The 13,111-nt window shown below is 42.7% G+C and overlaps 1 protein-coding gene across 2 annotated transcripts in view; it reads left to right on the top strand.

Moving 5' to 3' along the window:
• The first annotated feature begins 483 nt into the window (after positions 1–483).
• SH3RF1 (SH3 domain containing ring finger 1) overlaps positions 484–13,111 on the top strand; it is a 91,048-nt gene continuing 78,420 nt past the window's right edge. Inside the window, exons 1-2 of one of the 2 annotated variants that reach the window (XM_052778857.1) lie at positions 484–623; positions 2,186–2,674. In XM_052778857.1, coding sequence (XP_052634817.1) covers positions 2,288–2,674 — 387 coding nt within the window. In that variant the 5' untranslated portion in view covers positions 484–623; positions 2,186–2,287. Of the gene's footprint in view, positions 624–866; positions 1,011–2,185; positions 2,675–13,111 lie in introns of those variants that run through there. The other variant, XM_052778865.1, reaches the window with a different exon arrangement.

Genomic DNA, 13,111 nt, shown 5'->3' with positions numbered 1-13,111 from the left:
TGCGGGCACCCCGGCTCCTTCTTCCGCGAGGCCTCGCAGCCCTGGGCCGGCACTCCGCGCCTGATTTACCACAGAGAGCGGGAGGAACCCTCCGACCACCCGCCCTCTTTCCCCACCGCCGGCTCCCACGCTGTCGGCGGCAGCCCCAGGTGCCTGCCTGGCCTGGCCGGGCCGGGCCGGGCCGGGCCCCCCCAGCTCACAAAACGGGCGGGGAGCTCCCTCCCCGCGGCGCGGCGACGGATCCCCCGTCCCGGGAAAGCCCCACCCGTCACCCCGCGGCACCTGGCGAGGGGGCGGCGGGGGGGAAAGGAGGGAAGAGGGGGCGGCCGTCACGGCCCGGCCCCGCCCCTCCCGTGAGGGGAGGTGCTGCCGCCGAGGGGAGGCGGCCCGGGCCGGGCCGGGCCGGGCCGGGCCGGGGGCCGCGGGGAGGGCGGCCCCCTCGGCGGGGCGGTGCCGGGCGGGGCGGTGCCGCCCCTCGCGTCAGCCCTGCGCGGCGGGGCGGGGAGGGGACGGGAGCCTCGGCGCTGCCGCGGCGGGAGCGGCACCGGTGGGGCCGGCGGCGGCGCCTCACGGGAACAAAGCGGGGGCGGCGCAGCCCCTCCGGCCCGCTGCGGCGCCACACGGTGAGAGTCGGGCGAGGGACGGGGAGGGGGGCGGTGCTCGGCCTCCCCGCGGACGCTCCCGCGCCCCCTGAGGGGCGGCTCGGCTTGGCGCGGCAGGGGCCGCAGGCCCGACCCACCCCCGACCCCCCCCCGCCTTCACCCTCCCCGCCGCGGGGCGGGGTGACAGCCCTCCGCCCCGGGCCTGCCCCCCGCCCGCCCGCCCGCCCGCCTCCTCCTGCCGGCCGCGGGATGCACCCCCTGGGGCTGCCGTCGCCGCTCCCCCCTCTACCCGGAGGGGCGCGTACCGCCCGCCGCGGGGTCTGCCTGCCTGCGAATCGCTTTTAAAGGGAGGAGTGGGGCAGTACAAATAAATAAAGGAGGCGGGGTGGACGCGGAGCCCGAAAGCAGGTAGGTGCGGGGACGAGCGCCTGGGCACGCGTCCGGCGCCCGGGGAGCCGCGGGAGCCGCTTCCGCAGGCCGGCGGCGGGGGCTGGGTGGAGGCGCTCAACTTCGCCCGGAGCCTGGCCCCGGCACCCCCCGGCGGGTGGGACGGGGCCGCGCGGCCGGCCGGGCCCGCCGCCGGGCCCCTCGCCACGGGAAGCGCAGGGGCAGCGGCCCGGGCCCGGGCTGGGGCTGCCTTGCCGCGCCAAGTACGCGGGCGCGTAGCGGTGGGGACTGCCGAGCTCAACAAGCCATTTTCTCCCCTGGGGAGCAGCCTGGTGCGACTTCCCGCAGAATGATATCTTTTAGGGGGCTTCTTCGGTGGGGGGGGATTTTTTTTTTTCCCCCTTCCCTCCCTTTTTACAGCCCCTCGCTGCCTACACTCAAGCTGGCTGAAGGCTTGCCTCTGCGGCTGCATACGCAGCGCTCGTGTTGTCCTAACGATATGGCAGTAGCACTTCCTGCTGTAAATCACTTCGCGATAGTTTTTTGAAGCGCTTCTTAAAGGCGGCACTGCAGTGAACCCTCTTGTCAGTTCCTGCAGTAAGCTTAAAAGCCGGTGAGCTAGAGCCCGTTTTCAAGACTGGGGTATGTAATGTGCTGCTGTTACTTTTCATAGAAACGGTAGATATGTAGTCCACTGTTGGCTTGGTCTCGGCATAAATGTAATTCCCTTTGCTACACCCTACTGGTGTATGCTCTGTTGTTTTGGACCCAGCTGTAGTTACCTTCACCGCCGTCTTGTTGTAAAAACTGGTTTCAAATAAATGTTCAGAGATACAGGTGTATTAAGCAAGAACTATGAAAAGCGAGCTTTGTTATAAAGCTGTACCGGGGATAGCTCATCATTCTGGAAAAATTTGAGAAGATAGAATCACTCAAGATTAAAATTTATGGGGACTTGAATTTAAAAACCGTTGCTGTTAGCATTTGTTTATAATAGTTCACCTAAATAGGTATATTAATGTAGATTGCTATGATTATTTGTTGCTATTTTGATGTTTCCTTCATTTATTGAAAATACCTACTGAGTTAATCTAGAGATCTTTTATTTTGCTCTTTGTATGAACATCTTCATATAACGTAGTCTTACTGACTCTCTTTCCAGCTTATTAATGCCTTTTTCCCTCAAAAAATTTCAGAGCACAGTCAGAAGAGGAATGGATGTAACATGATATCCTTGGAGTGCTCAAAACACACAAATTCTGCAAAGATTTGTTTTTTGGTTAAGTAATACAAAGAAAATGGATGAATCAGCTTTGCTGGATCTGTTGGAGTGTCCTGTTTGCTTAGAACGCCTTGATGCTTCTGCGAAAGTCTTGCCTTGCCAACACACGTTTTGTAAACGCTGTCTGCTGGGCATTGTGAGCTCTCGAAATGAGCTTCGATGCCCAGAGTGCAGGACTTTAGTGGACTGCAGTGTTGATGAACTTCCCAGTAATATTCTGCTTGTCAGACTACTGGATGGCATCAAACAAAGGCCTCGAAAACCTGGCGCTGGTGGTGGGACAGGTAGCACAAATGCTTTAAGGGTCCCGATCAACACTGTAGCTAATTGCGGATCAAAGGACCTGCAGAGCTCTCAAGTTGGACAGCAGCAAAGAGTGCAAGCACGAAGCCCTCCTGTTAGGGTAAGTACTATGTGATGACGGTATTTTTCCTGCACCATTTCAAAACGGTTGATGGCCTCTGCTTCAGGATAAGGGCAGTCAGATAGTAAATACGGCAAAACAAAGCATTTTTGAGAATTGTTGTAGTTTTCTAGCAAAACACATCGGTGTTATTACCAGTATTGGTTTACTGTTATGTAAATACCAGAAATAATACTTCCTTATTAAAACTCTCAGTTGTTGAGGTAAGGAGCAGAAAAGCATCTCAATACCTTAACTGTCGTATTAAAAAGGAAGAACAAGATAATTTATGTGGAAAGCTTAAGTAATTGTTAAGGATAAACATCTTGTGAAGAGCACTTGAAATGGTTCTTGGTTTGTCAACTGCAAGATTAGAGATTTTATTTTGGCTCTTGCGCTTTCTGTAATGATTCTGGCTATCAGTAAATTTCCTTTGAGTTAGATACAATGAATGTTAAACATGAGCAGGGAAGTTATGTTCTTGTTGAAGTCAATGAAGGTTTTGCCTTTGGCTTCTAAGGAGCTACATTTTTACTTCTCTTCCTTTAAAAAGAAATCTTTGAATTACTGTGGTCTGATAAGTTATTTGTACTGTCAGTCCTCACCCCTTCTTTAATTAGTTTTTCCCCAAAGTATTTTTTCCAAGTGATGCGGAAAATCTGTGTACTGTGATGGGAAGACATTGCCTGTACTCCTGTTCCTTCCCAGGATCTATGCAACTTGTAGACTCTGTCATACCTTTATAATCAAGACTCAGTAGTCTTATTTACGACTATCCATTCTAGAGCCTGTATCGGGAAATATAGTTTTATGAGATGTCTGACCTTGCTCTGTTTTTTCTAACGACAAGGCAGAACAGCTTCTCTGAAAGGTCTTGCTGCCCACTTAGTGATGCTTCCGTATTCAGAGTTCTGTGTTCGAAGTGGAGTTTCTGAATGGTTTAGGTGGTTTCCTTGTTGTGAAGTCTATTTTATTTTTAAGGAATGTCTCAAGGAGATCCAAGGAGAGGGCTTAAATGTGTATTTGGCAGGACTAGTCTTTATTTTAAAGTATAGCTGAATGATTTATTTTCCTTCCCTGATGAAGGAAGCCTTACACTGATTTGTCCTCAGCTGTACTTAGCTGATTGGAATTTATCTAAAACATCTTAGATATACCTTTTAAGATTGCAAGGGGATTTAAAACACAGGTGTTCTTCCATTAGATTTTTTTTTTTTTTTTCCTGCTTGGTAGAGACTCCCATGAGGTTCTTTACTTTAGAATATAAAAATAATAATTATCATGCCACTTCCTGTTAATTAGTTTTGTTCTGTATATAGATTAATTGGTAAGGGAGGAGAGAAGATGATGTGTTGTGGTTTGTTTTGGTGTTTTTTGTTGTTTGTTTTTTTTTTTTTCTTTCAGAAGGTAGACCTTAAAAAAAAAAAAAATACTGCAAAGAAGCTTCAGCAGTATCAAAACCAGTCTGGTGGTCTCCAGAACCTTAAGGTGTTTACCATGATACCTTGCATTTGCAAAAGCTTTTCAACTTAAAACAAAGCAAAATACCCATATAACTTGTTTATATATTTTCTTGTCAACCTTTGTAAATAACTGCGTATTTTCAGAGACTGCTTCTCCTCCAAAAAAGCTTCCGGTGCAGCAGTGTACTGCATATGTGAATGACTGTGCTTCAGAGTTTCTTAAAGCCCTATTAGAAAAAAAAACTTGAATATGGAATATTCTCTCTTTTTAAAATGTTCTATAATACCCTGTTGTGCAACATTTGCAATTCCAGATGTTGTGCAGAGTAGAAAGTGATAACATGTGGAATGTTGCTTCAATTTATTAGTTATGCCGTACTGTGTGCCATTAAAATTGTAACCATGTGCATTCCTCATGCAATTAACTGATACTCAGTGTATATTAGTGATAGATTTCAACATTTTACAGTAAGTCTGAATACATCTTTGTTTCTGGGGTTTCACAGGCGTTCTTGTGTCTTCTTTCCTTTGGGAGACAGGGAAAGGTCATCTTCTCATCTTTTGTCCACTTTGTCCAGAGCCTTTTTTACTAGGAAGGCAGTACTATTAAGAACCCGAGCCGACTCTGAGGGATAAGAAGGGGAAGATAAGAAGAACTTTTCCTTTTTCTGTATGAAAAGTGGGAGTTTTTTGGTTTGGGGGGTTTTTTTGTTTGTTTGTTTGTTTTTTTAAAAAGTCCAGAAAGCAAAATGCCAATTTAATGGACAGGGTTGAAGCAAATGCCCGATTTAGTTTTGCTAACTGTAACATAAAGATGGTAGCAAATACAGTTCCTCTCTGGGAATTAGAGAGGAAAATCTGTTTCTAGATGAGTGGCAGAGTCAGATTTCCTGAACTAATTTTGCTGAAGGGGAGCTAGTAAATGAAAGTTGCTGTTATGTTAAATGAAGTGAACGTGGATGAAGGCTGTCAAGTCATAAACATTCTGCTTATACCCTGAAGTAATACTAAGCTCATAAATGCCCTTTCAGAGCATGCCATAATTTTCAGAAAAGGTTAATACAGCATGTACTGCAGCATGATTTCCTGAACTGTATCAATGACTGTGGAGCTGCCAGCCCTGTTATTGCACAGTACTATGTATATTGCATTCTCTGTATGTATGTGGTGACACATGGCAATAAACAAACAAATGGTTCCTTGAGTCTTAAAACTAATGAAGCTGGGTGGGTGGTGGGGATTAACAAATCTTGTGCCTTGTATCTCCCCCACTGCAATAACCCTGTTTCTTTCTGTAACCTCTGTAATATTTCACTCCTGTAACAGCTGCAATTTCTCCCTGCAAGTTCTTAACCTCTTTCTATTCCCTGCTATTTGACGCATAAAGCCTTCTGCGCCTTTCCGCGGGTACCAGTTGGACAAAGGCAGCATACTGCTGTACCTGATAGAAAACTGTTTGCTGGCTGCCCAGCTCTTCTGTTCTAAGCAGCCAGCTTGCCTGGGAGAACAAATAGTAGTTACGTTCATGCTGCAGCTTCCTCTCTGGTATGGATGCTAATTTAAGGCTTTTCTGTTTTGTTGGGTTTTGTGGTTTTGTTTTTGTTTTTAAGTGAAAACCTTCAGCTAGGTTGACAGCTTGGAAGAGCTTTACGAACCGCAGCCTGCTGCCAAATCTGCTTGGGACTGGTCAGGAGGAACAAGTTACTGAGGGGCTGTTGAGGGACTGCATGATCACATGAGCCTTGTTTGCTTCAAAAGAGCATATGAAAATTGTAGGGTACTTACTTTCAAACTTATGCTCATGTTATTCATCTTGTCATTTTCACAAAATATTTTGAGCAGGTATTATCTTAAGTTTCTTATAGTAGTTTTACAAGGATGTGCTTACTGCAGGAGTCTTAAATGTAGCTGTGTGCTTAAGTTGATAGATGTTGGAGAGCTGTTCTGGTTTCTCTACTAGAGGACAGACTTAAGGTGATACACATTTAACTTTTCCCTTGAATTTGTATGTGCCTAAGACATACCAATTCTCCTGTTAGTTTCTTTATAGTCCAAGTTTCTGAAGTTAGGGCTGTCTTCTCAGCAGAACCTAGAGTGGAGTTGTCTAGATAGTCTGAAATCTCATCACTGTTGAAAATATTTTTTAATTATGTTTTCAGCTGTTCTCTGGACCACGTGTAGGCAGGAAGAGATAAGCAAAGGATTCAGATGATCTTCCTTTTCAAAAGAAAAGCATGAATAGCACGAAAGTTGGCCATGCCTAATAGAGTTGATGCTTATGCTAAGTATTGATGGTGTAATTTGAGTGTATTATACTGTATGTCAGTGGGACATCTTATCAAGAAATGTTACAGTACAGACAATGGGTAAGTCCTAAAGCTTTTCCCTTTTTTCTTGTTTTTATTCTGGAAAGCGGATAGAGACCTCTAGTGATATCACTTGTGCTGAAGTCTTCTTGAAATGAGAGGGTAAAGGAACATTACAGGCTATGAGAAGATGCTCATTTAGGTGTTTAAAGGGGGCCTTCTAGCTGCATCAATAAATTCTTGCTCTGCATTCCTAAAACTTTGTTTTTTTTATTGAGAACCGCCAACATCCGAGATGTTTGTGATAAATTCTTTTAAACCGAAGCGGAAAGAAAAACCCTCAAACTGGAGGTGGGTCTGTGAGTTTCTGCTAATGCTCAGCTGTGTTGCATTGTAGTGTAAACCCACAGATCCATTCTCATGCTTGTGTATCACAGGAAAGCAACAGTAAAATTTTAAATTTCCACATCCATACTGCTGCAGCAGTGGTCATTTGTGATCTACTAGGCTTGCCTGGGAACTGCTGAAGCAGCTTTAATGCCAAGAAGGGAAATAAATGGAGCCAGGTTCTTTCCCCCCCGCTGTGGTGTTTCAACTCAGCACACAACTTGGGGCAGTAGGGATGACGGGCCACCTTCTCATCTGTGAGGACTTAAGCAGGTCAGGCTCCTCTGTCTGTTGGACTCAATGCATGATGCTAGCAATCGGTTTTCTTTTATCCTAACCACCCTGGAGAAGAGAGCTCAGGGTGGCAGTTTGCACAGTTTGACTACTTAGCAGGATTCAAAAACCTGACAGGAGCTGAAACAAGTGCTACTGTTGTAGCCATGGCACTTGTTGGCCTACTGAGATCCTGGCAGAACTTAGTTGTCAAGGGAAACTTCCTAGATTAGAAAACAGCAACGGGACTGAAAATCTGCATTCGTATATCAGTAACTTTATTACAGGATTGACAATAAATTTGGGGATTGCCAAGAATGGCAGCAGGTGTAGATTGGAACAGATGTTTAAATCGTCTCTGAACAAGAGTTATCAGAATAAAACAGTACACAGAAATATCATGTCAGTAAACACCTGGTGGTCAGGTACCCTTAGAAGAGGCTCACGTTGTGATAATAGATCAGATTGTAAAGTATGCCACTGTGGGGGAAAAAGTGGTTGTAGAGATATGCAAGAAACAGTGGCTAATGCAGTTAGTTTCATGATTGGTATTTGTGATGGTAGGCTGGAGAATCATTATGTGATGATACCTCATTTTTGATGTTTGTGTACAGATTTGTACAAAACCTGCTTTCCCTCCTATTAAAAAAAAAAAACAAAAGCGTATCTTATTGTTGTCTGTGTAGTTTTAATTATGCATTCCTGTATGTATTCCATCGTATAAAAATGTAAGGAGTGTAGAGGTGCAACTTTGACGTGAAATACCTTAGTTTGTGAATGTGGAGATAGGTGGCTATTCATATTCCAGAGTGATCATCAGAAAACATTTTGGGAAGTCTCTCTAAATCATGTATGTGTGCTTTTGTTTCCTCTAATGCTTTCTGAAATACCAGATTGTGCTTTTACATTTACAATTGCTTGTACAATTTTAATTACTTCTCTGTAACACTTCTGTATGCTATGTTAACCTAGAGAAAATGTAATGGAGATTATAAATATAAAAGGAAAATAGACTGTCTCTCATGTTGTTAATATGTTTCCTCTCAGAGATAAGTAATTAAGTAAAGAGACGGAGGATAAGCAAAAGGAAGAATTGTCTCCGTATCCAAAGGGGCTAGGATTGAGAGCTTCCGGGCTCAGTTCCTGGCTCTGCCACAGACATCCTTTATAACCTTGCACAGAGCCATTCAAAGCTCTTTGTGCCTCTGTTTCCCATCTGCAGATATGACTGATAGTACTTCCTTTGTTTGACTTGCTATTTAAACTGTATACTCTCTAGAGCAGAGATTGACTTTTTATTTTGGATGTATCTATAGGGTGTTTTACAATGGGTCTACAGTCTCAGTTGAGGTCAGTAGATACTGCTGTTCACTCTTTAAATCATTGACTTCCACATTACTGGAGAGCTGTTCATAATCCATTTCCTGTACCAAAGATGGTCCAGTGCCTGGTGTTACATTGTTAAACGGACTTCGTTTTGTTTGGATGTTTAATAGGGAATCACATAAGTACCTCAGTGAGGAAAAGCCAGACAGTGAAAAAATCTGCGGAAGCTGGTGTTCCGTTCTTCAGCTAGAGTAAGTAATCTGCATCTGACTGGCACATTGGTGTGTAGATTTGAGTGTGTTTTGAAAAGAATAAAAAGAGAGTATCTAATGTGAATGCTGTTGGTAGTACAGAAATATTTAATTCCATACTTTGAACCATGATAGCAATCTTTAACCTGCCAGCTAACATTGATCTGCTTGATAAAATAGCTGCAAAACTAGTGTAATCCCTTTATTTAGAAAATAATTAGGTTTTGAAGTAAGTTGATTTATAAACTAAAAAACAAATCCACAGTATTTAAGTGTGATACTTAAATCCCTTTTTATTTTGTTTCTGAAACACGTTTTTTTTGTGTATTAGTGGAAGATACTGTTGTATGATTCCTTTGTTTTCAGGTGAAAGAGGGGGCTGTCTTTATTTCCCTTCACTTTCCAAAGTAATATTCCTCCATTTCTGTAGATTTGTTTAAAACCACCTACCTGAAATAAAATGGTGTCTTTTTTTCTCCACTTTATTTTGTCCGGTGAGTTACAGTTTATAGCTCTACTCAAAAAGCTTTGATCGCTCAGAAAATTTAAACTTCTGCACAAAAAGGAAGTCTAAAGCCCTTACTTTTAATGGGCTTGTGAAGGGGAGCAGGTTGGGGGTTTGTTTTTGTTTGTTTGTTTTTTAGGAGAATTAAAATCTTTGAATTTTTGTCTTATTACCACAGAAATCAGATACCCATAAAATTGCTTTACATAGGTGGTCCAGGGTCTGGTTAGAAAAGTCAGTCGGTAGTGCTATTGCTGTGTTTCTGTATGCATAGTGCCTGGCTTTCTGCAAGGGGTACCTCTTGTTTGGTGGCTTAATAGACATCCTGTATGGTAGGAAGAGCTGAAGGGGCTGATTGGGATGGGGTCAGCTTGAAATCCTTCTCCTCTCCTCTTCTCTCCTTTACCTGAGTGAAATGTTTTTTCACATGGTACTTCCTCTTCTTACCCCTATGTTTAGTGCATAGATAGGAACTGTGGAAAACAGCAAGCCTGAAGCTGCAGCTGTGATAATAAAACTGGAAACTTGTTATGTTCAGTTGTTTGTCTGTCTTTTGGTGGGCTTCCCCTTGCAGTGTATTTGGCCTTCTCCTTGTGATATGCTTAGCACCTTCCTTGGTCTTTTCTTTGGCTCCATCACTGTCCTTTATTCAAACGTTCTCTCGCTTCTGATCTTAGTGTAGTACTTCCAAGAAAAAGAAAACATATATTTTTCTTCCCTCTTGTGTCCAATTTGTCCTTGACTGTGTCAAACATAGGGAACATAAAGTAATAAGAAAGAAAATGTTCTGTTGAAGTATCTGGACTACAGACACTCTTGTGGTATTTATGACTAAATCTGCTAAATGAATTAAGAGCATAAAGTGTAGGTTAATATTACGGTATTGCTTAGCCTCCTTTGGTGTAAGAGTTTCCTTTTTTTTTTTTTTTTTTTTTCTTCTCCTTTAAATCATTGCACATCCTAGTGTGGGCAAGAATGTGTCTCAGTAATTAAAGATGAAATATCACCTGGTCAGCCCTGTTCATACATACACCTTGTTACTTCGTGCATGAAGGAAAAGTGTGCATCTGTTATGTCTCAGTTCCTGTCAGGTGCGTCTTTGTTAGTAGACAAAAGCTCATCTCAGAAAATAAGCAGTGAATTCTTGGGTCAGGTGCACTAGATCAGTTTCTTAGCATTTCTTTTCACATCACCAAGTCAGAATCTTTTCAGAGAGCAGGGTGTTTTGGATGAAGGATGGCTGCTTTGAGGTGAGCTGGATTAGTTTTAGGAAGTGAGCAGCCCTGAGGTGGGAGAATTGCCTATCCAAGTGCTCTTTTCTGCACTTATCTTTCCTGAGTATAGAGGGGCAGATGGCAGCACTGTCCTCTGATCATCAGACTAAACAGCGGGGCTAGTCCTAGTTAGAGCCTTGCTGCACTGAGAGCGTCTGAATAACTGCTTTCATATCTTCTCGTCCCATAGATATTGCCAGGGCTGCCGTGCAGTTTGGACACAAAGCCCCTAGCTTGTCTTGGTCAGCACAGAGGCAAACAGTTAAGTCTGTTTTCTCTTCTGCATGCTCTTAAAGTCAGGAAATTGTTGGGACTCAGGAAGATGCTCTGGAGATAAGGACAGTCACTCCAAAGAGAGAAACCGAGTCCAGTATTTGGAATTATTTGACATGTGATGCTTATATGCATATCTTTAAAATGTCATTCAATGTTTCCTGGAAACGTACAGGTTTGGATTCTCCAGTTGAGGGGAAAATGAAACACAGAAGTCAAACTTAATTCTTCACATTTCATTTACAGACACTGTTGCCAAAGTGTCTCAGAATCTGAGCCTCCTAGGTACATGAAAATTAACTGTGGCACATATGAGCAATCCACCACGGAAATCATTTATCCCTGTACCCTTAGAAGCTTAGGACTGTGACGCTCATTTGACACTTGTGGTACTCAAGCGTGTGATTTGTTATCCAAAGTTAAGTTTTTGTAGTGTAAGAGTATGAACACTTCAGAATTTTAAGTAATTTAATTTCTTGTCTAGGTCTTTGCTCCTATCTTATTTGGCCCTTGATTAATTCCCCACCACCATCACCTATAGTATAAGCACTTAAACTCTCAAGTATAAAAAAAAATAGAACCTGCAAGAATGTGTCTGATCTAAAAATGAGAACAAGTCTCTTGTGCGCATGTATGTGCGCTGTCTCTCTCGCGCAGTAATTTTATTTGAAATGGTGCTGATATGCTCAGCCTTCTGCATATAATTTTTAAAATACGGTATAAATTTGTGGGGTTTTTTGTTTTTTTTTTTTTAAATTGAACTAAAAGGTCTGGTCTAGTGCTTAACTGTTCTTTCTATCTTTCAAGTTGGCATGATTCTTCAGAGTTGAATATAGACTGTTTCTATTTTCTGTAAATGTGCAAAGTATAATTTTACAGTTTCTAGCTGGGAAGTATGATATTAATCATAAATGCATTTTGATCAAAGGTAAGCATTTCAGTGTTGCTTAAAAATTAATACAGATATCATTTTCTTCCTCTCTGAAGTGAAGAAGTGCTGCACAGAAGATAAGCCAGGCATCAGAGAGTGTCCTGTTGGACTTCATAACCTGAAGCACTCCTCAGTCTTTAGTGTTCCCTTGTTAATAAAACTGATTTTGTTTCATGGCATCAGAGTTGCAGTAACGTGAGATAACTCTGCCCTCCTTTTTATAAAGGAAGGATGTGCGTATGACCTCTCTTGACTTCCTCTTCTCAGCACCTAAACTTTCAAAATATACATGTACATTAAAAGCTTTTTAAAGAACTGAAGCACTGTTTTATCTTGTGTGAACCACAATTTTACAAGACAAGCTTTTGAAAAACCCTGGTTAAAGACAAAAGTAGTCACTCCTACCGGATGTTCAGGCTGCTGAACTCAAGAAAAGGAATGTAGTCTTACTTGCACAGAGGAGTGAGAAGATCAATACTGCATAATTTGAAGCAAGTCTCTTTGATTATTCTTTATTACCATGCTATCTTAATTCTTTAGGTTATAGTCTGCATTTTATTTATATACAAAAATTGGGGAAGAATGAGGCACTTCTGACTGATTAAAAAGTGTTAAGATGAAAAGTATTCAAAGATAATCAGATGACGATCTGAGTTGGCATATATAGGGCATAGCTGTTCTAGAAGCTTATTTTAAACAAATCCAGTAAAGATGAATTCAGTGTGCTGTGGTAGTGTGCCTCTGAGTAAAGATGAAGCTTTTATTCTGAAGCTGAGAGCTTGCTAAAAGAAAAATCAATGTCTTGTAGACCTTCACCTGTTCGTGTATGCCAGTGCCTTACTATCTCACATGGTCTTCTTTTTCATGAGATAGATACAGATCTGAGAGGAGACTCTTAAATCTTATCCACACTAGCAGAGTTAAGCCATTTTCAAAACCTGTTTAATTTAACACAGTTTTAAATCCACAGCCTTATTAAGTTAACAAGCCTTCAGCCTTGCCACCAAGTTCTGTAATCCTCTTAGATCTTCGGTCTAAGCAGGGCAGGGATAGTCAATAAGTAGATGAATGGATAATCTTTCAGAAGATATATAGGTCTTCCATAAATAAGTGTTGATATCTACACTGAGTTTTGAAAGGTTGAGAAATGCTGATCTAAACTTCCATTGAGTATAAGACACACTACCACAGTACCTACAATTTGAGGAAAAAGTTGAAAGGACTGTTACTTTGTTTTGTTGGCGGCGGGGATGGGGAGGAATAAAGGATATTTTCTTTTTTTAATGCATTAATGCCTGGTTTATAGCCCAAGAAAATAAGTTTAAATCTTAAATATAGAATGAGGTAAATAAAAATAACTGTTTCCCTGCCATTATGCATATGCAGATTGAAAGCATCTTTGTGGTTGTTTCACAAGCTATCTTTAAAAATCTTTCAGGTGATCAGTA

This window comes from Harpia harpyja, chromosome 2, assembly GCF_026419915.1.
Source record: "Harpia harpyja isolate bHarHar1 chromosome 2, bHarHar1 primary haplotype, whole genome shotgun sequence".
In the NCBI taxonomy this organism is placed as follows: Eukaryota; Metazoa; Chordata; class Aves; order Accipitriformes; family Accipitridae; genus Harpia; species Harpia harpyja.
The sequence above is the reverse complement of the archived record's forward strand: the minus strand, read 5'-3'. Positions and strand labels throughout refer to the sequence as shown.